Genomic DNA, 19603 nt, shown 5'->3' on the forward strand with positions numbered 1-19603 from the left:
ATTACCAAAGCTTATCGGACCGATACTTATGCCTTATGGGCGGATAAAAGATGCTTTGATAATTCATTCAAAGTTTATGCGGATCCATATAAAAGTTTGCCCATTAAAAGTATGCCCCACCGTAACTTTGTGAATAAAAGTATACGGGACCGTGATACTTACGCTTACGGGCGGACTTGGCAGATAAGTATGTCCATAACTTTGATAATTCCTTCACAAAGTTATCCGGTCCGCGATAAAAATTTGCCCATGGGTAAAGTATGCCTAAGCGCATAACTTTGTGAAGGAATTATCAAAGTTATGCGGACCGCATACTTATGCCAAGCCCCTTTCTCCGCATAAATGTAATTCTTAACAAAAAATACATCCCGGCATACACGCCCCAAACCTTGTCTCGTTTTTTTTTTTAATTTGAGCGGAGGTTTGAACTCGAACCTCATTATTTCGCTAGCCTCAAAGTTGTAACGCGAAGGGCAAAAATTAAAGATCAAATATGAGGGGCATAATTTAAAGACGCAAATAAAAGGGCGAAAATTTAAAGACCGCCCCAAAAGAAGGGCACTCCGCGCAAAAAAATGAAGGGTTGGGACGGGTCAACCGTTGGGGCATGGGTATTTTGGCTGAATTAAGTATTTTCATCCACTTAAGGGTATATTTGTACACTTTAGCTAACGGAGGTGTATATTTAACCACTTTCGCTAACGGAGGACAAAGTTAACTAATAAACTAAAGCAGAGGGGTATATTTGACCCCTTTCTCATTTTGAAATACATTACTCCGTCCATTCCAAAATAAGTGTTTTTAAATTTGACACTTTAGAAATTGTTCACTTTTAGAAAATTAGAAATATTTTTACCAACTTACCCCTACTTAATGTTTAGAAAAAGAAAAGTTATTTAATAATTCTTGATTATAAATAAGAGTAAATTTGAAAGAATAGAATTAATTTCTTCTCGATATCCTAAAGCGTTACTTATTTTGGAACAAAATAAAAAGACTATTATTTTGGAATGGAGGAAGTACTTATCAGAATTTAGAAGATTTTGATAGCATACGACGCAAGTCCCCTCTCCATGGCTACTAAAATGGTGGAATCCACTCAATTTCCATCAACTTCAATGCGACATTCAATAGCTATTTTGCCAGAAGAACTTATGACTGAAATACTTTCAAGGCTTCCAGTGAAACTTCTCTTGAAATTCAGGTCTGTTTCTAAATCTTGGCTTGCTTTAATATCTAGTCCTGAATTTATCAAGACCCATCTTAGTGTATCTGCTAATAACAAAGAATACACCCACCATAGGCTTATGTTGCAATTTATTGAACCTGGATCCATTTACAAGCTTAAGGAATGTGCCCTTTGCTCTTTATTGGATGGGTCTGTTGTGGAAGTATCAGAATTGAATAATCCACCTGGGAAATTTTGGGCTGCTATGGGTTCTGTGAATGGATTGGTTTGTCTTGTCAATGGATTGTGTATTTCTTTGTCAATTACAAAAAAAAAAGTGGTTCTATGGAATCCATCCATTAGAAAGTAGAAGAAATTGCCTGATTTTGGAACTAGTTTGAGCGATGGTAACTATTGCACATTTGGTTTTGGATATGATGAGTTCCATGATGATTATAAGGTGGTGGGGTTTTTTAACTCTTTTTGCAATTTGTCTTGTGTTGAGGTCAAAATATATAGTCTAAAGGAGGATTCTTGGAGAAGCACCCATTATCCTCCTCCAGATGGGGTGCGATTCTATGGTACGGGTATGTTTGTGAATGGGAAGCTTCATTGGATTCATCGTGATCGTAAGATCATACAATAATTTCTATTGATTTGGCTGATGAGAAATGGGAAAAGGTTGAGCCACCATGTTGGGGAGAAGAAGATGTTTTGATTTTGGATCTGGTAGTACTGGGTAATCTTTCTGTGATAAGACATGGTTATCCTCGAAATGTTAATCCTGACACATATGTGTGGGTTATGAAGGAGTATGGGGTTAAAGAATCTTGGACAAAGATGTTTACCTTAAAATATCCTGTGTCGTCGCTGCCCTTTTTAATTTCAAATAAAGATGAAAATTTGCTTATGTTTGGAAAAAAATTCTTGTTGTACAATCTGAAGGATGAATCGACCAGATATCCAGAGTTTACTAAGCTTAAATCTGGTAATGTGTGGGAAGTTTACCTTGAAAGCCTAGTTTTTCCCCTTTTACAGAACAAACCAAGGACACAACAGGAATGAAGGGTGCAGATGGATGCAATAGTGTAAGTAATTACTTGTAAGAGTTCCACTTTATACATTTTTTGCATGATGGCTGTTCAGTTTCGTTTCTTTTGTCAAATATGGAAAAGGCATTACGGGACACATTTACACCACATCTGCTTGGTGATCTTGTTTGTCCTTTTACTTTTTGCATATTTCCATGAAAATTAAAGCAACTTTTACAAGAATAACTATTTGGTTCTAGTGAATATGTTACAACCAGAAATCTCTTTTATTAGTGAATATTTGGTACACCGATCTATTGAATATTGATTGTTGCGGTGTGAGGTCTAGAAAAGTGGGAGTGTTGGGCTTGCTGTGAAGATGGTGGGTGGGGTTAGGTTTAGAGCTGATGCTTGGAGAGTAAGGATGATGAGGGAATGAAAAAAATCTCCCGATTAGTTGTTTCGTTCGTGAGAGGAAAGAAATGAAGGCAACAAATGTGTTTCTCTTATGATGTGTCCCTCTGAATGCAAGTACGACCACTTGTGTTTTTTGGATTGTGAGCGAGCATCCTAAAAACTGAGAAAAAAATTAGAAGTTGATAAAAGCAATTGTAATAGTAAAAATAGTTTGTGTTTCTATTAATCCAAAGTTGAAAAGAACAACAAAAGAAAAAAAAAGATCTTTGACCAAAATATGATGCGTTGTGTTAGGAAAGGTAAGTACTTTTTGAGAAGCTATAGATGAGTAATTTTGAGGCGTCACTTGTTGTAGCTGTCTCACTGTGTTCTTAGCTTGTTGCAGTTCAGATAGGTGGGATTAAAATTAGGGAAAATGGTCAAAAATATCCCTCTACTTTGTTTTAATGGCTAAAAATATCCTGCAAACTAATTTTGGGTCATATATGCCCCTGTCGTTACGAAAGTTAACAAATGTATCCTTCATTTGACGGAAATCCCCAAATTGATTCAAATAACCCGATTTCATAAAAAATAACCCATTCTCCTATTTTACCCGCGCCGACCCACCTCCTAAAATAACCCATTCTTCCTTCTCTCTCATATTTTCTCTGTAGACTTACTTTCTCTTTAGTCGTTGACTAATTCAAAAGTTAGTGTCATGTTTTAGGAGCTACAATTTTTATGTTTCAAATTAAGTCATCTCAGTAGTCCTAATTATGTTGAAATACTTCAGGTCATAGGTTAGTGATAAGTTAGTGCTCTATTTATCTGCTTAGTGTGTTGCTCTGCCGTACTAACTATTTAAAGGTATGTACTATGTACTGGTTGTTTCCAAAATGACTGTCAATTGTTTCCGTCTTTCTTTGATTTCCTTTCTAAGGGAAGAGCTTGAACAGAATTTCTATTCAAATAATGAATAACATGTTTATAAATTATAGATGTTTGACAAAGATGAAATTTAGAATGTTTTCTGGTTTCAAAAACCACTTCTTAATCTTCTTTCTGATTATAATTGATGGAATCAACGGCTTGAGAGTTATAGGAGAAAATATGAGAGAGAAGTAAGAAGGGTTATTTTAGGAGGTGGGTCGGGGCGGATAAAATAGAAGAATGGATTATTTTTAATGAAATCGGGTTATTTGAATCAACTTGGAGATTTCCGTCAAATGAAGGGTATATTTGTTAACTTTCATAACGCCAGGGGCATAAATGACCCAAAATTAGTTCGGTGGATACTTTTAGCCATTAAAACAAAGTAGAGGGATATTTTTAACCCTTTTCCCTTAAAATTATTTTGGTGTCAAAAGATGAGTAGATGACTAGGCTGTTTGGATTGGGTGTACTAATGAAAATTTTTGCTGCTTGAATGTGTGGAACCTCATTAAATAGTGTCGAAATTCATCTCTTATGGATAGAATGATTTAGATGAAACCTCTTCCATTTAAAAGGTCTTTTCTGCGTGAGGAAACTATTGAACATATAGTTTCTGGCAGTGATAATTTTTGCCTCCAAACTATATGATTTTTGTTCTTTTTGCAAGAAAAAATTAATATTGCTTAACAAATAAACACGTGCATTTACAAGTGAAAGGCCAAGCCCAGAGAAAGAATAGGTCTTTATTGAGATTGTTGTCGCTGAGCCAGCCACCATGAGAGGACAGTGAAATGATCTTATTCACAAGGGAAACAAGCAATGAACTTAAGTAAAAACCAAATGAGTACGAGCAATAACTAATGGCTATTAAAAATGATTGCATCACTTTTAAGGACTGTTTATAGAAGAACTCAATTAGGCCAACTGCAGCGAACATTTTGGATATCCCGAAAATAAAGAACTGTGGGGTGATCCAAAATATTGATAGTGTCTTGTCTGAGTTCACTGCTACATTTCTCCTTGTATATTCCATAACCGCTGCCGATACCATGGAGAACGTCGCGACGAATAGGCCGAGGCCTATATGTGGCAATAGCTTGGGTTACAGTGCAAAGTTTTCATGGACTCTCCTTTGTGTTATTTCCATCTGGCACTTTGATGCAAGCTTTGTCCAAGAACCTGGAAAGGTTGCTCTACAATAGTGAGGTAGGATTACCAAAATAGAAGCTAAAGGACTGTTTATAGAAGAACTCAATTAGGCCAAGTGCAGTGAACATTTTGGATACCCCGAAAATAAAGATCTGTGGGGTGATCCAAAATATTGATAGTGTCTTGTTTGAGTTCACTGCTGCAATTCTCCGTCTATATTCCATAACCGCTGCGACGAATAGCCCGAGGCCGGGCCTATATGTGGTAAAGCGTGGCACCGAAGTCATGACCGATGTTTTTCGGGCGAACGGAACAAAGAATGTGTCGTAGAGAGGGACTGTGAGGATTAGCAGTATGTAAGGAATTGCTCGAACGGAAGCTGGAGGGTATGGAAGCTAGTGTTCATAGAATTTCCTTGTTGGACTGAAAAAGTTTGGAGTTGGGCCAAGATGGTGTTGAAAACTATAGTACAAGTAAAGATAGGAATAACTGAAATAAAGATCTTGACTTTTTCCACTTGGATTACAGTCCAAAGTTTCCATGGACTCTCCTTTGTGTCATTTCTGTCTTGCACTTTGATGCAAGCTTTGTCCAAGAACCTGGAAAGGTTGCTCTACAATAGTGAGGTAGGATTACCAAAATAGATGCTAAAGGAAGAAATTTTTATTTCCTATAAGCTTTTAATGCCAAGGTAGACTTGGTAGAGCTAGAGCGGCGCATGCATACCTTCTATAAAAAAGAACGGCTTTAAATGATCAACTTATTACCCATTTTGAGCAGCATAATAGTTTGATGTGGATCAATATGAGTACTGCTTGTTACTTTAGTCTTAATCTTTAATTTCTTTTGGTATTTAAGATAGACTACATGAAGTTGCACCCTCATGATTTAGCCATCAGATTAGTTGACTTTAACTATCTTATATTTGTTAATGTTCACGGCTTAGAAGTTGAATGGAAACACCTTAGACATGCCTCAAGTATAGTTGGTAGGGGAGATCAGTATAAAATCATCTTTTTAGTTAAAAAGGCTGGCAATTTCTGATGGAAATGACTTTAGTTGGTTGGGGAATCAGTAGGAAACTCATCTTTTTACTTAAAAAGGCAGGCAATTTCTGATGTAAATGACTCTTGCTGCATGAAAATAACTAGTTTGGGATTAAGGAGTTGATGTTGATGTAAGCAAAAAGGGTGTTGATGTTGTTGCATCTGTTACTCGATGTTGTTATATATGCTTGCACTGCTACTTCCTTCTTACTCGAATGAAATATTAGCCTGCATGAGTAGATTATTTTCGAGACCTACATGAATATGATGTTGTGTAACATTTGAATTTGGGAAAAATAGGATTGCAGTAGGATTTATTTTTTGTGGGTGTGGAGTAGGATAGTGTTTAGTGTTAGTGGGAGATAGATATAATTAACATTTAATTACGGCTTGAATGAAATATTACCCTGTTTCGGGTTGTTTAAATTACGGGGCAAAAATCCACAGAAAGAACAGATGCAGAACAACCAAATTTACCTGCAAAGTTTGCTACTCCATTAGAATCATCTACACTGGTTGAACAGTCACCCCCATCTCCAGCCTGATAGTGCTGCAATAAACTGAGCAGCTGACCATACTGCTCCTGTGAGATGCTAAAATTTTGACTGCTTTCATTAAGTCCTAGAGTTTCTTTGCCTTATTTTTAGTACCATATCAGCAGAAGGCCCATGAACATTTGCAACAGGTCTCTTGCCCTTATGGTTGTTATAGTTGAACCTAGGATTGTAATTGTTTCTGAAATTCTGGTTATTATTCTGAAAGAAGTTGTTGTGAGGATAAGGATTTTGAGAGTTGTGATTTGGTGGATAGCCATGTAATTTGAAGCATTTGTCTTTGGCATGTCCTAGTCGTTTGCAGTGGTCACAAAAGGGTCTAGATCTATTTGAAGTTGAGGGATAGTTGCTTGGGGAGAAGTTTGTCCAGAAGTTATTGCTTCCTGAGGTACTTGGAGAGTAATTATTTCTAAAGCTGTTATTTCCTGTGCTAACATTCAGTGAGGTTGATTCCATTACAAGTTGATTGTTTGGTTTGACTTCCCTCTGCCTTTCCTCTTGAATTAGCAATGCAAATGCTTGTGCCATTGAAGGAAAAGGGTTCATCATGAGGATGTTTCCTCTATCAGTGGTATATATCTCATTCAGCCCCATAAGAAATAAAAATGATGTATGGATATGACTATTCTAAGCAATTTTCTCTTTGTTCTGGAGAAAAACTTTCAATTGAACTCCCTGTTGCTTCTATATCTAGCAGTGAATCAAGGGGCTGCTCCATGAGAAGAAGCATCAAACATTAAAGTTGTAGGACTTTGCTCACTGTCACTGTTCATCAAGCCTGAATAGGACAAGACAATTGAAGTGGTCTTCAAATTGGACTATTGGAAATTGGAGGTACATTTTCTGTATGGTAGTTTCAATACAGCTGTTTAATTTTGATTCTGTCGAGTAGATATATCCGTTCTAACAATTTTACATTTTCTCGGTATCAAGAAAGTTTTGAAGGCAAAAGAAGCAGGTTCTTGTTTTCTTTAGTGATGTCTTGATGGAACTTGGACAATGTTTGAGCTTTATTTTGACCTCACCCATTCAAACTGATCAGAATTATATATGTTTTTTAGCATTTCTTTCCCTCTTTACTACTGCAAACTCAACCGTTTACTTAAAATGCTGCAATTTCTCCATGCTTTATCTTTACCACTCAAGGGAGCAAAAGGTCTATAGATGTCTAAGTTTTGATCACCTACAACGCACTGATGACATGTGCTACAACTCTATGACATAGAGTCTTGTAAACATTCCCTGTCTATTCTTAGTTTGAGCTCCATTTCGATGTAGTCAATGGCAAATGTCTCGACAACTTTGAGTTTGTGTTGAAGTTCAAGTAGAAAAAAGAATCTAGTGGATGGTCATTTACATTGTCCTGTGATCTTCTTGAATGAGTTATTCAAGTATGTAAAGGACCTGCCAATATTAGTGGTGTTGGGGAATGAAGATGTTCTTGCTTTAGGCAATGAAATTAGCAAATAACATAAACATTTAGGTGAGCACTTTCTAACTGATGAAATAAGTACTTAAAATTAGCCCATGAAATTAGCAAATAAGATAGTTTTAACTCATGAAATCTTTACTTTTAGTCCATGAAAAGCAGTTTATACACTCTCTCATGTTCTTTCTTGTGCTGATTTTAGTAAATAAGATAAACATTTAGGTAGCATTGTTTTACACTTTTTCATATAGAAAAGTAAGTAATATGTGCTATACTGAAAATAAAACACAAAATATAACAGCATGGCAGAGACAAACTCCTATAGCTCCATTTATTGAATACCTTGCTAAAGTTGACAAACACTTTCCAACATTTTCCTAAGTGTTTCTTCTACACGTTAAATATCCTAACATTTTATGCTGAAAACTCCATGACCATTCATCGAACTCCAAAAGGCATGTCTCTATAAATTTGAAATAAGCAATTCTCCATCTTTTCTTGATGACCAAAGTGCCAAAAAATACCCAGAAGCCAACCGAGTATCCCAAACCAACAACAGCAAAGAACCATACTTTCTCAAGTTTATCTTCATCATCGGTTTCTCCTTCGTCATCCGTTCCACTATCAGATGTTTTAGTCCTGTCACCATCACATTCTTTCAAAGGAGGACCACAAAGTGCAGCATTTCCTTGGAAAATTGTTGGATCAACTTTGGTTTGGAACTGAGTACTAGTGGGAATTTTTCCTGTCAACTTATTGTAAGAGAAGTTAAAATGAGTCAGAAAGTCTAAACTAGCTATGCTTGGTGGGATAGGACCTGACAACTGATTTATTGAAAGATCTAAGGTTTCAACCCGTCCTAACTTTCCTATATCTGTCGGTATATTTCCTGTCAAATGGTTCCTGGACAAGTTCAAGGTTACAACTTTAAGCAAGCTTGTTATCTCTACTGGGATTTCTCCAGATAAACTGTTGCTCGAGAGGTCGATACTATTTACTAGGTAAAGGATAGTATCATAATAATCTATTCTTCCTTTCGCCACCAGGTTCAGTTTCCCTTCATATGCTGCATCAGTTAGCTCAACCTTGAAGGCTTCCAGATAGCAAAAACAGGATGGGATAGAACCAGATAAGTTGTTTCCTGAAAGGTCCAGTATGTGAAGACCTGAAAGGCTACATATTTTTAAAGGAATGGGGCCGGAAAACCTATTCTTCCTTAAACTGAGGATTAACAGTGATCTCATTGTTTCCCCTAGCCAAGCTGGGATTAGCCCTGACAACCGATTGTTACTAAGATCAATGCTAATCATTCGCGTGCAATTTCTCAAACTCGAAGGCAGTTCTCCAGAGAGATTGTTGCCTGAGAGTCTTAAGAACATCAGAGAAGATAGAGAACCTAGTGAACCTGGAATTTGGCCGGATAGATGGTTCTCTGACATATCTATCCAATAAAGATATGGTAGCTTACCCCAGAAATCAGGAAGCTGTCCGATAAGTTGGTTATTATCGAGGGCTAAAGTAGTCAACTGATTGATATCACCGATGCACAAGGGAATGGTGCCATGTAGGCTGTTCCTGGAGATGTCCAAGTCTGTTAAATCAGGATATGCTCCACAGATATTGAGAGGAATAGGTCCTGAAAACAAGTTATTCCTCAGATACAATGTTGTAACATTAGAAGACCATAGTGGGAGAGGTCCCTCGAAGCTATTGGTGCTTAAATCCACATTGGCTTCCATGTTGAACTGAAATTTGTTAGGAATTTTCCCTGTCAAGTTGTTGTAAGCCATGTCTAGATTATCCAGCTTCAAATCCAACTCAACAAACCAATCTGGTACAGCATCTGAAATCCCTGCGGTATTGAATATTATGCTGGTGAGCTCATTCTGATCCTTCAGCCAATGTGGGAATTTGGGGCCTAATTGGCATGACTGGATAGTCAAGAATGTCAGCTTGAATGGAGGAGTCCAACTTGGGTTGATGTTGAATGCCAAGGAGGTAATATTCCTACCAAATTTCACGCCAACTGAAAATTCTTGCAAGTTAGAAAGATTCAGTAAATGGGCTTCGTGACAATACCTTCCCACATATTCTCAGAGATGTCCAATGAGACCATCGACGCGAGCTGCCCGATATTGGGGAGGGTTCCCATTTTTGTTTGATGTGAGATAGAGCGTCTCCAAGGATGAAAGTGCCCTATAGCTTCCAGTGTATTGTTCCCGTCAAGTGAGTTGTACCTCAGCTGAACATCTTTTAGCTTCCCCAAGTGGCCTAATGTAGTAGGAAGATTTCCCAGTCAATGCATTGTGACTCAAGTCCAATGTCTCCAAGTTGTTGCTTTGGCATTGATAAAGCAAATGATGAAATCAAAATGTCTCCAGTGATGTTGTTGTCCAGGATCAAAGTCTTCAAATTGCATAGTTTCCCCAAGCTTCTGTTGAGTGTCCCATTGAAACCATAGTTGGAAGAAAGATCAAGGTATTCAAGGGAAGTGAGCTTTGCAAACTCATCAGGCAGTTCACTAAGAATATTGTTGGAGCTTAGGTCAAGATGGACAAGGTTACTAAGTTTGAATATCCATCGAGGGAAAATACTTGAGTTGAAAGCATTGTTGGAAAGATCAAGTACCAAAAGGGAAGTAAGATTTAGAGATGGAAGAGAAGATGGAAGGTTTAAAAGTTGACATTGACGAGGTGCAACTCCAAGAGGGAAGGAAGATGATTATTGATTGTCTGAAGCCAAGAATTAGTAGCTTTGCTAAGATCTGAACCTCCCAAATTTAAATGTTCCAAAGAAGAAAGTCCTTTTATCCACTCAAGGTCTTTCACAGCTGGCTGATCAGAGTAGAAACTCAAATCAAGAACTTGCAAATTTGAGAGGTTTCCAATAAATGGAGATAATGAACCAGAAAAAGATGCTCCAGAAAGATTGAGATGCCTCAATTCTTTGATTTGACCAATGAATTCAGGCACTTGAATTCCTTCAAAATTGTTCATGCTCAAGTCTAAGTATCTCAAGTGTTGTAATTCAAGCAAAGATGGATTAATCTCACCTCCCAATTCTTGGTTTCTTGAGAATTTGTTCCTGAGATCAATCTTTACAACGTTTCCGCTCTTCTTGTCACAGCTTACACCAAGCCATTGACAACAATCTTTATCATCATCCCAAGAAGATAGCCTGCCTGAAGGATCTGAGAGATTTTCTTTAAGCTTTAGCAGTGCTTTCTTCTCTGTTTCAATGGAAGTGCTTGCACTAGAGGTGTCAGAAGAGGAAACGAAGTGATACTCTATGCAAGTGAAATACAAAAGTTGAAATAACAAAATGAGAAAGATGAGTTGAAATGAGTTGCTCTGCATATTTTCTTGCTGTGAATGATCTGGAAAGGAAAATCTCAAATTATAGGCATAATAATTGGAAAAGTTTAGAAGTCCATCTATCCATTACCTAGGAAAGAGTCTTAGTCTTTGTGGTGTCAAGTCAATGAGTCTCCTGTGCAAGTCAATAACACTAAAGCATCAATTGGCCGGCCAAGTATTTCCTACTTTCAATAATTACAATTGACCCAAAATTTCACTAAAGTGTTTGCTATGCGACATTTTGGTAACTCAAAAAGAGTTTATGAAAGTTACTGTATATCTTTTCTGTCCTTGTTTTTGATATGCTTACTTTACCGAGGGTCTATAGGAAAACTGTCTCTCTACCTTCACAAAGGTAGGATAAGACTGCGTACACATCAACTTCCCACCCCTCCCACTTGTGGTGTGTGTGTGTGTGTGTGTGTGTGTGTGTGTGTGTGTGTGTGTGTGTGTGTGTGTGTGTGTGTGTGTGTGTCAAAAGAGTTTTTGAAAATGTTTTGAACTCGCCACCCAATACAAATAAAGGGATCATCTTAACTAAATATGTCAAACTACTTAGTTATCTCAATTTTTTAAGTTTGATCTATGTTTAGAACATTTTGGGAAAAGGAAAAAATTGACTCCAAAACGGTCTGTGAAAACAAGAGAATGGGTTAGGAGGTTCGATTCTCTGAGGGAAAGGTGTGAGGCACCCCTTAAGATTTTTGTGTGATGTGCGTTTACATTCCAATTTAAGTTGATTAATTAAAATTTAGACTAAGGCATAAATTGCTATCCTGTATAGTCATTTTTTTTGTTTTGGATTGTGGAGCCACTGTTCAGCTACGTAATCTATTCTTAATCATGGAAGGCATTAAATGGGCCATGCCAAGTTTTGGAATAAATCTAGTAATGTGGAAAATTATGCGAATTGCCCTTCTTTTGGGGTGGTCTTTAAATTTTGCCCCTCATATTTGAAATCTTTAAATTTTTCCCTTTCGCCTAAAACCTATGGGTTCTGAAGTTCGAACCCCCACTCACCAAAAATTTTTAAAAAAAAAAAAAAAAAAATTCGCAAGCGTAGTTTAAATTTCACTATGCCCCCACCAATTCCAAGACATCACATTTAGTAGGGAATAAAAGTTATGCGGACCGATACTTATGCCTTATGAGGGCGTACATAAGTATGTTTCGGTCACAAGATAACTTCTTCTTCATGTTTACGCCCAAAGATACTTATTGCAATTAACATTTAATTACTATTGAATGGTCCTTCCTCGCTTGTACCATTACTCGATATTTAACAGTAATATGAAAGTAAAGAAAGATACACGACAGTCTTTCAAATCTCTCAAGAGTGACATATAAATTGAAAGAAGAGAGTAACTAAAAATATTGCTTCATAGGAAGGTAGTTATTAGCAATGGCTTTTATCATCACTTTTCATTACGTACTACGCACACCTCGGATGATGGCTCCACCTAAATTGAGCTTCATGTGACGATTCCATATAATGTCATGATGAAGCTTCACGCGACGATTCCACTCTGATGCCACTTTTCATGCCACCCAAAATTATCATATAATTGCTCATGTTTCTTTAAGCCAAAACTATTAGTATTTCCTTTGCATCTTTTCAGAATTAGAATGAGGATAAGACCTAAAATAAAATGAACGTCCTATCTCAAAATTACAACGAAATTAAATAACTAAATAGTGAAAGAGAAAGAGTGAAGTTTTTGTTTACTGCAAAATTTTAGGAACAAAAGTAATAATATGACATATTTATCATTACGAGTGGCTCTATAAAAGAAAAAAAATACAATGACCAAGCTAATTTGTAATCCCCAGTAGACCAATTACACTTCAATATTATATCCAGACCTTATGGTGCTCTTAAAAACCCCATGCTCTTGAATGTCCGTGCAACAAAGAGGCCTCTGACTGATGAAGAAAGTAATGGAGCTACTGCTATTTCACTTATAATTTCTGTCAATAATCTCTTTATATTTATACTACAATTGCAATTGTCTCAGGTGACCTGGAAGCTGGTTGTCCTGGCTTTGCTACATTCTCGGTTCTGATAGAGAAGTTCTTGGATAGATATCACTAATCCCAGTGAGCAATTAGACTGAATGGATTATTACAGTTGGGTTGTTTCTGAATTTAGAAAGGGATCATTCTTTTTGAAACTTGTGATCTTAATGTCATAACATTTGATGTGGGATAATATTTGCTTCTTCTAGTTTGAAAACTGTGCATTGATTACAAGATCATTTTTGTTTGTGTGTGTCGAGTCCCTATTCTTTGTGAGCTTTGAATATCATAGTTTTTTTAACGTAGAAGTTTCAGTCTGAATTGTAGATATTGTTGGCTCATCAATCGGCTTTATGATGTTTACTGCTTAGTGGCTCTTTGGGATAATATCTTTCCTGTGTTTGTTTGAGGATATTAGGTAAAACCAGGATAAGTTTTACTACAATCATGGGATTAGCTATCCCATATAGAAAGTGGGATAGATAATCCTAAATGGGGTGTTCAAATGAGACCAAAAACCGATCCCGAGTCAAAGCTGAAAATGGAGTCAAACCGACTTAATAAACCGAAAACTAAATAGAATGGTTTGACTTGATTTAGTTTTAAATTTTAAAAAACCAGTAACTTTTGGTTTAGTTTGGTGTTAAACCAAAAAACCCGAGCCAAAACTGAACCAAACCGATAGATACATACATATTTAAAATATTATATATATATATATATATATATATCTTCTTCAAAATTTTGGCCCAGACCAAGTCCAATATAAATTCAAATAATTAGAAAGAAAAGTGTAGTCCATTTAAGTTTAAGGTAAAATAAAATAAAAAATTTGCTAAAGGTAAAATAAATTTTTTTCGCTTATCCAGTTTTATGGTTCCCTCTTTTACATGCCATCTGAATTACTATTAATAAACTAGCATTTTATCCGTAACAAATTAAAGGAAGAAAATGACAATTAGAATTTAAAAAGATTTGATAGATGAATTTCCTTTCTGTTTATCATTTTCCGTTTTAACTTTTGTGCTTTCTTCTCAATCTTCATAAACACGATGAGTTTAGATAACAAAAATTTCGGAGGATCACAGTAATATCAAAAGGCTATATGTAGGAGGTAAAATTAGAATCATGAAAAGTAGATGTTATGTTTCGTAATTCCTATACTCATAGCCATTGGCACATTCGTAAAATAAAGTTAATGAATTAATAAAGAAAATTCTTAGATTTGAATGGATCACGTCAAAGTCGTAGTTAGTTACCATTTAACTCAAAGGTTCTTTATATTAATACAGTCTTAAAATCCAAAAAAATCGCAAAAATCGAACCAAACCGATAAAACCAACAAAATCAAAAAAATCGAAATCGATAGAATTTATACTATAATGGTTTGGTTTGGTTTGGTTTGAATATTAAAAAAAATCGACTTAATTGGTTTGGTTTGATTTTAACTAAAAATCGAGTCAAACCGGACCATGAACACCCCTAATCCTAATTATAATCCCAGGTTTGTAATTATGATTACAATTCCAGAATAACTTTGGTTTTGAACCAAACGACCCCTTACTATTATGCTAGTCCTTGTCTAGTCTTTTGGCACCCTCATTGCCATACTTGTCTTTTGGCATATATGCTTCCCTAAGAATGAATCCTGGTGGCAGGTATTCCGTAGAATTAGTTGAGGTGTGGGTCAATTGGTCCGAACACCAAGGTTATAGAAAAAGAAAAAGTTGTAGTCCATTGCAACTCACTTTTTTTTGGTTTTCCATTCGGGTTGAGGGTGTCCAGTACCCTCAATGGGGGCGCGACTAATCCAAATTCGCTCTGCATTAGACCCATTTAAAGGGGAAAGCGCTCCCTCACAAGTTTTTTTCCATTGCAACTCACATTTGTTTTCTCTTTATCTAAACCTTTGTTTATGTTTTCTTGTGAATTTTCTGATGGACACAAGGATAATGTCATAGAACCTTATCTGAAAATGATGTTAAGGTATGAGATATAGGGATATCCTATGCAACCCTATCCCTTAATTAAGCAATCACTTCATGTGAATTTTTGTCTCTCAACTCTGACTGCCCCCAAATGATTTTTTGCATTTGGCCAAAAGGTGAGTTGATTTTGTAACTAACAAAGTAATCTTAAGTCTCATCATGATTTTCAAACCTGTCTTTATATTCTTTGATTTCTTTTTGGCGGAAGAATTAACATCGCCCGCCTAACAGCTTAACTTAAAATTAGCCGGCGGATGTATAATATATGTATAATTCATGTATACATACTAGGAAATGTAAACAATGAATTCGCTCGGATGTTTGTGTAAATATTCCTACAAAGCATTTGGTATTCAATACTCATTGGTCCGGTAAATCTAGATTCATGCCGTATAGGACACATCAAATTAGGAAGTGTACCAATAGTTTTTGCATTCCCAAATTTGAACTCGAGATTTATGATTAAAGGCCGGAGATCCCATTCATAATTAATCGATCCCATTGCATCTTCGCATCCCACCACATCATTTGGTTGTTAATATATGGTGTCAAATCTTCTTCACCATTTTGGTATTTTCTTTTCTTAATATGAGCAGAGGTTTATTACCACACAATTCATATCTCGAGTATGAAATGACTAAACTTGAATTACAAGGTTGAAGTAATAACTTCAAAAAGTTTAAAAATCTTAGGTTCAATTATCTCCGTTGAACAGTATTTTCTTAATTTCTTTAAAAAAAGTAATGACCTTGTAGGTCGATAGTTAGGTGGTATCAATTTGATTTAATTTCTATTTATGATCTCTTATGATAACGAATAATTATACATGCAATATTTTATTTGAAAACGATAAACGAACAGATATTCTGCTATTCATTATTTGTTAGAAAAGGAGGATGGGACCCTATATCGAAATTTTCAATATTTGGAATGACATAGTACAACCCAAAAAAAAAAAACGAAATAATTGTTCTATTGTTTTTATAATAATCATTATTATTGGGCGATGTCGAAATTAACTAAACAAAAATGAATCTTAGGTGTTGATAATGTGTAGCCATTTGCAAGGATAGGATAATCCTATCATTATGTGTCCTTTCATGTGGTTTCTAAAAAATGAAGTTAAGGAATTTGGGATAAAAACTTATCTGAAATTATGTGGTTAATGAATTAGATACTTGGACTAATGCAATCCACTCAACCCCTTAATTAAAGACACAATTTTCGTATCAAATTTGGCCTCACGCCCACACCACATTACCACCTCCAATCCTTTTTAAAAAAAAAAATTAAAAAAAAAAAACTGTATGTATACGCTAATCGAAACTCAATTGAATTAATTATTATTTGTGTTGAGTAGGTTTACTATCAGAAAGTGGATTCAAAACTTGAAATATATGATTTTCGAATTCTAACCCTTTAGAGTTATTATGTTCTAAATTTATAACTTGAACAAATTAAAAGGAGTTTCCAAGACAAATACAGATTTAAGTCAAAATTATTGAGTTCTACTGAATCAATACTGTAAACGATATGCCTACCCCTATTCACTATGAAAATAAATGGTTTTCTATTGAATTTTTTTAATCCCGCGAACTTAATCGAAAGCATGTCATTAAAAAATGAAGAAATTCCGACTATCCATCACAACTTCCGTAGTCCCACCACCAATTTTGGTCTCTCTTTTCTTTGTATTTGACAAAATGGAACCAAAAAGTAAGTTGCTTTTTATAAATAAAGACTAACACACGGTATTGCTCCTCATTGTCTATTTGTCCCTTAGCAATTTTGGGGCCTTTCCATCTTTGGATTCTCATGCATGAGTGCCACCTTTTTGAGTTCTTTTTAATTTCTTACAATCTGATATTAAGTGGCAATGAAAATTAAAAAGAAAAAGATAAATAATCATCTTTTATTGAAGAAATTAACAATGACGACAATAACATACCCAGTATAATCTCACCACCATGGCCCTGGGTTGAGTGTCTGTGACGAGGAGGTAAAAAGCTAGTTTCGATAGACCCTCGGCATTGAAGAAATTAACAAGTAAAAGAATATAAGATTATGACCATGTAAAAGTCAACAAATCACAAAAAAAAAAAAAAAAAAAAAAAATTGTTTATATTGTTCTTTTTAATCTGTTCACTTCAAAATTCAAATACCAAAGAGTTGACATTTTAGTAGATACCTTTCCTTTTTTTTTTCTTTTACTTTAAATAGATACCTTTTCCTTTTTCTTTTTTCTTTTCACTTTAGGTAGGTACCTTGAGGAACTGAACAAAGTTATAAATTTGTACTCTCAAACTCAATCATTAATTTTACGTTTACGTACATCTAATTACCTTCCATTTTTCATAAATGTCTATTTGAAACTCAAAGTACTATTTAAATGGCCATCCAAGTTATGAAACAAAGCAATAAAATTAATTACTTGGATCATTTAAGAAGAAACTAATTAAAAAAAAAAACTCATTCGATATCCTAATATCTATACATTTTTTCATGCACCCAAAGTCTCCAAATTTGAGACTCCTAAATCAAACCAAAAAACGAACACAATACTTTTACAAAGTAAAATATATGTATTAATATACTTAAAGAAAAATCCTGATAATCAGTAAAGATATATATAACTTTTTCATATCAATAATTTTGCAGCTCAGTGAATTGATTTTGATAGCATTCTGTCAGTTGAGTTACATCACTTTCAATCTAATTCACCGCTTACATGCCCTTTACGACCAATCATCCAAAGAATAGCCCCCCTCCCCTCCACCCCCACCCCAACCGAATATGTTTGCACGGAGTTAGTCAAGGCTTGTTTCTCGAATTCTATCATGATCATGCACTCGATGAATTTTACAAGCGACATTATTCTTCTTCACTCACACGACATTGTTTAGATTAGACTTTCATCCATTGTCCAAAATTTCTCACTGCCATCCATGTGAGAGTTCGGACCGTCTTAATTCAACCGTTGAAAGATGTTTGTCATTTTTTAGAATGAAGAAAAGGTACCAATTAAATTAATTAAATTAAGATGAATTGAGTAAATGAATAACACTTCCTTTCAATTTGGAGGGCACAAAAACTTATAAACAGGTCAATTCTTTTTATGAGTGGGAATTAAGAGTTGGCTAGATTCTCATTGTAATGGCAGTAATGCTAATAGACAAACAGTACAAAGTAGGTGTGTTGACCCCAGCCGCCAAACATGTTTGCAGGAATTTGGAAAATAAGTACACTTTTTAATTTGGTTTTACTTGTACCTACCCAACCCACTTTTTCATTTTTCTTTCAGGAAGAACCAAATATCTTATCTAACTATCGAAAATGCCATTTATGTCACCGTCATAGTTTGGCTCATTTATGCTATCGAACTATATGAAATGACATTTATGCCCAACTATAGAAATGACTCATTTATGCCACTATCATATTTTGACTCATTTATGCCATCGCTAGTTACCAAAATGACTCATCCATGCCATTTTTTATTAACGCCGATTTTATAATACCAGATATGACACGTGGCCTCCAATTAGAGGTCTACGTCATTTAATTAAACCAGCCCAATTTTAAATATCAAATTAATAAAAAATCTGACCCATACACCTTACTCACCCACAACCATAATCTAGTTGGAGGCCACGTGTCATATATGATATTGTAAAACCAGCTTTAATGAAATATGGCATGGATGAATCATTTTTATTAACGGACGATGGCATAAATGAGTCAAACTATTGATAAGTGGCATAAATGAGTCATTTCCTATAGTTTGATGGCATAAATGAGCCATCTCCTATAATTAAGATAAATAGCCAAACTATCGACGAAATGGCGTAAATGGTAATTTCCGATAATTAGATGGCGATATTTTGGCTTTTAGTTTTTCTTTTATATATAATATATATAAAGGGCCAGGGAAGAAAAGAAATGGACTGTGAGAATTGAAGTCACGTTCGTTTTTTTCCTTTCCTCTTTCGATTTAATCATCAAGTATTTAAAGTCAATTAACTTAATGAATGCCATGCAATTATTGGTTTGACTGATTTGAGTTTAGGTCGCATATGTTTATTAAGGGAGTTATCATTAAGTTCTCCACTTACATGATTGAACTTAAGACCTCTTTAGTTAACAGTGAAGGGCTCTCAGTCTCTCACCTATCCTGCCTTATTCCTCGATGGTTCTATGCACCTATGAATACAACCCCCTCCCCCTCCCCCTCTCACTTCTTATTCGGAATTTACTGGATTAATTGATCCAGGCTCACACCACGTAGGAATTATTTTGGGTGGGGGGGTGGTGGTCCATATAGAGAATATCACAATTTCCTGTGTTCAACCCAAAGACTTCTGGCCAATGAAGTTATCCATCCATCTCACCCCTTAAGAAAGTGACTTTTAGGCTTATGCACACTCCAATTCATAATAAGTGACTTTTTAGCAGCATGACATCCCTTAAGAAGTCTTTCACTCCTAAAAAAAATTAGGAGTGTTTTTACTAATTTACCACTAATTAAATGCCTAGA

General features: G+C 35.5%; 2 protein-coding genes and 1 long non-coding RNA gene across 3 annotated transcripts; 2 read left to right on the plus strand and 1 right to left on the minus strand.

Moving 5' to 3' along the window:
* The first annotated feature begins 1085 nt into the window (after positions 1–1085).
* LOC132039258 (F-box/kelch-repeat protein At5g15710-like) lies at positions 1086–1538 on the plus strand. Its single transcript, XM_059429784.1, has one exon. The coding sequence runs from the start codon at positions 1086–1088 to the stop codon at positions 1536–1538; it is 453 nt and encodes a 150-aa protein (XP_059285767.1).
* LOC132040121 (uncharacterized) lies at positions 1537–13274 on the plus strand. Its single transcript, XR_009410566.1, has 2 exons — positions 1537–2256; positions 13081–13274. It is a non-coding gene; the product is annotated as an uncharacterized LOC132040121 (long non-coding RNA).
* On the minus strand, positions 7561–9802 carry LOC132039725 (receptor-like protein EIX2). Its single transcript, XM_059430241.1, has one exon. It carries the CDS (start codon positions 9497–9499, stop codon positions 8087–8089), a length of 1413 nt encoding a protein of 470 aa, XP_059286224.1. The 5' UTR covers positions 9500–9802; the 3' UTR covers positions 7561–8086.
* Positions 13275–19603: the final 6329 nt, after the last annotated feature.

The sequence above is a fragment of the Lycium ferocissimum genome, chromosome 12, assembly GCF_029784015.1.
Source record: "Lycium ferocissimum isolate CSIRO_LF1 chromosome 12, AGI_CSIRO_Lferr_CH_V1, whole genome shotgun sequence".
Classification (NCBI taxonomy): Eukaryota; Viridiplantae; Streptophyta; class Magnoliopsida; order Solanales; family Solanaceae; genus Lycium; species Lycium ferocissimum.

Excerpts from the sequence above, each read along its gene's own strand:
- LOC132039258 (XM_059429784.1), top strand. The coding sequence starts at position 1,086 with ATGGTGGAATCCACTCAATTTCCATCAACTTCAATGCGACATTCAATA.
- LOC132039725 (XM_059430241.1), bottom strand. The coding sequence starts at position 9,499 with ATGGCTTACAACAACTTGACAGGGAAAATTCCTAACAAATTTCAGTTC.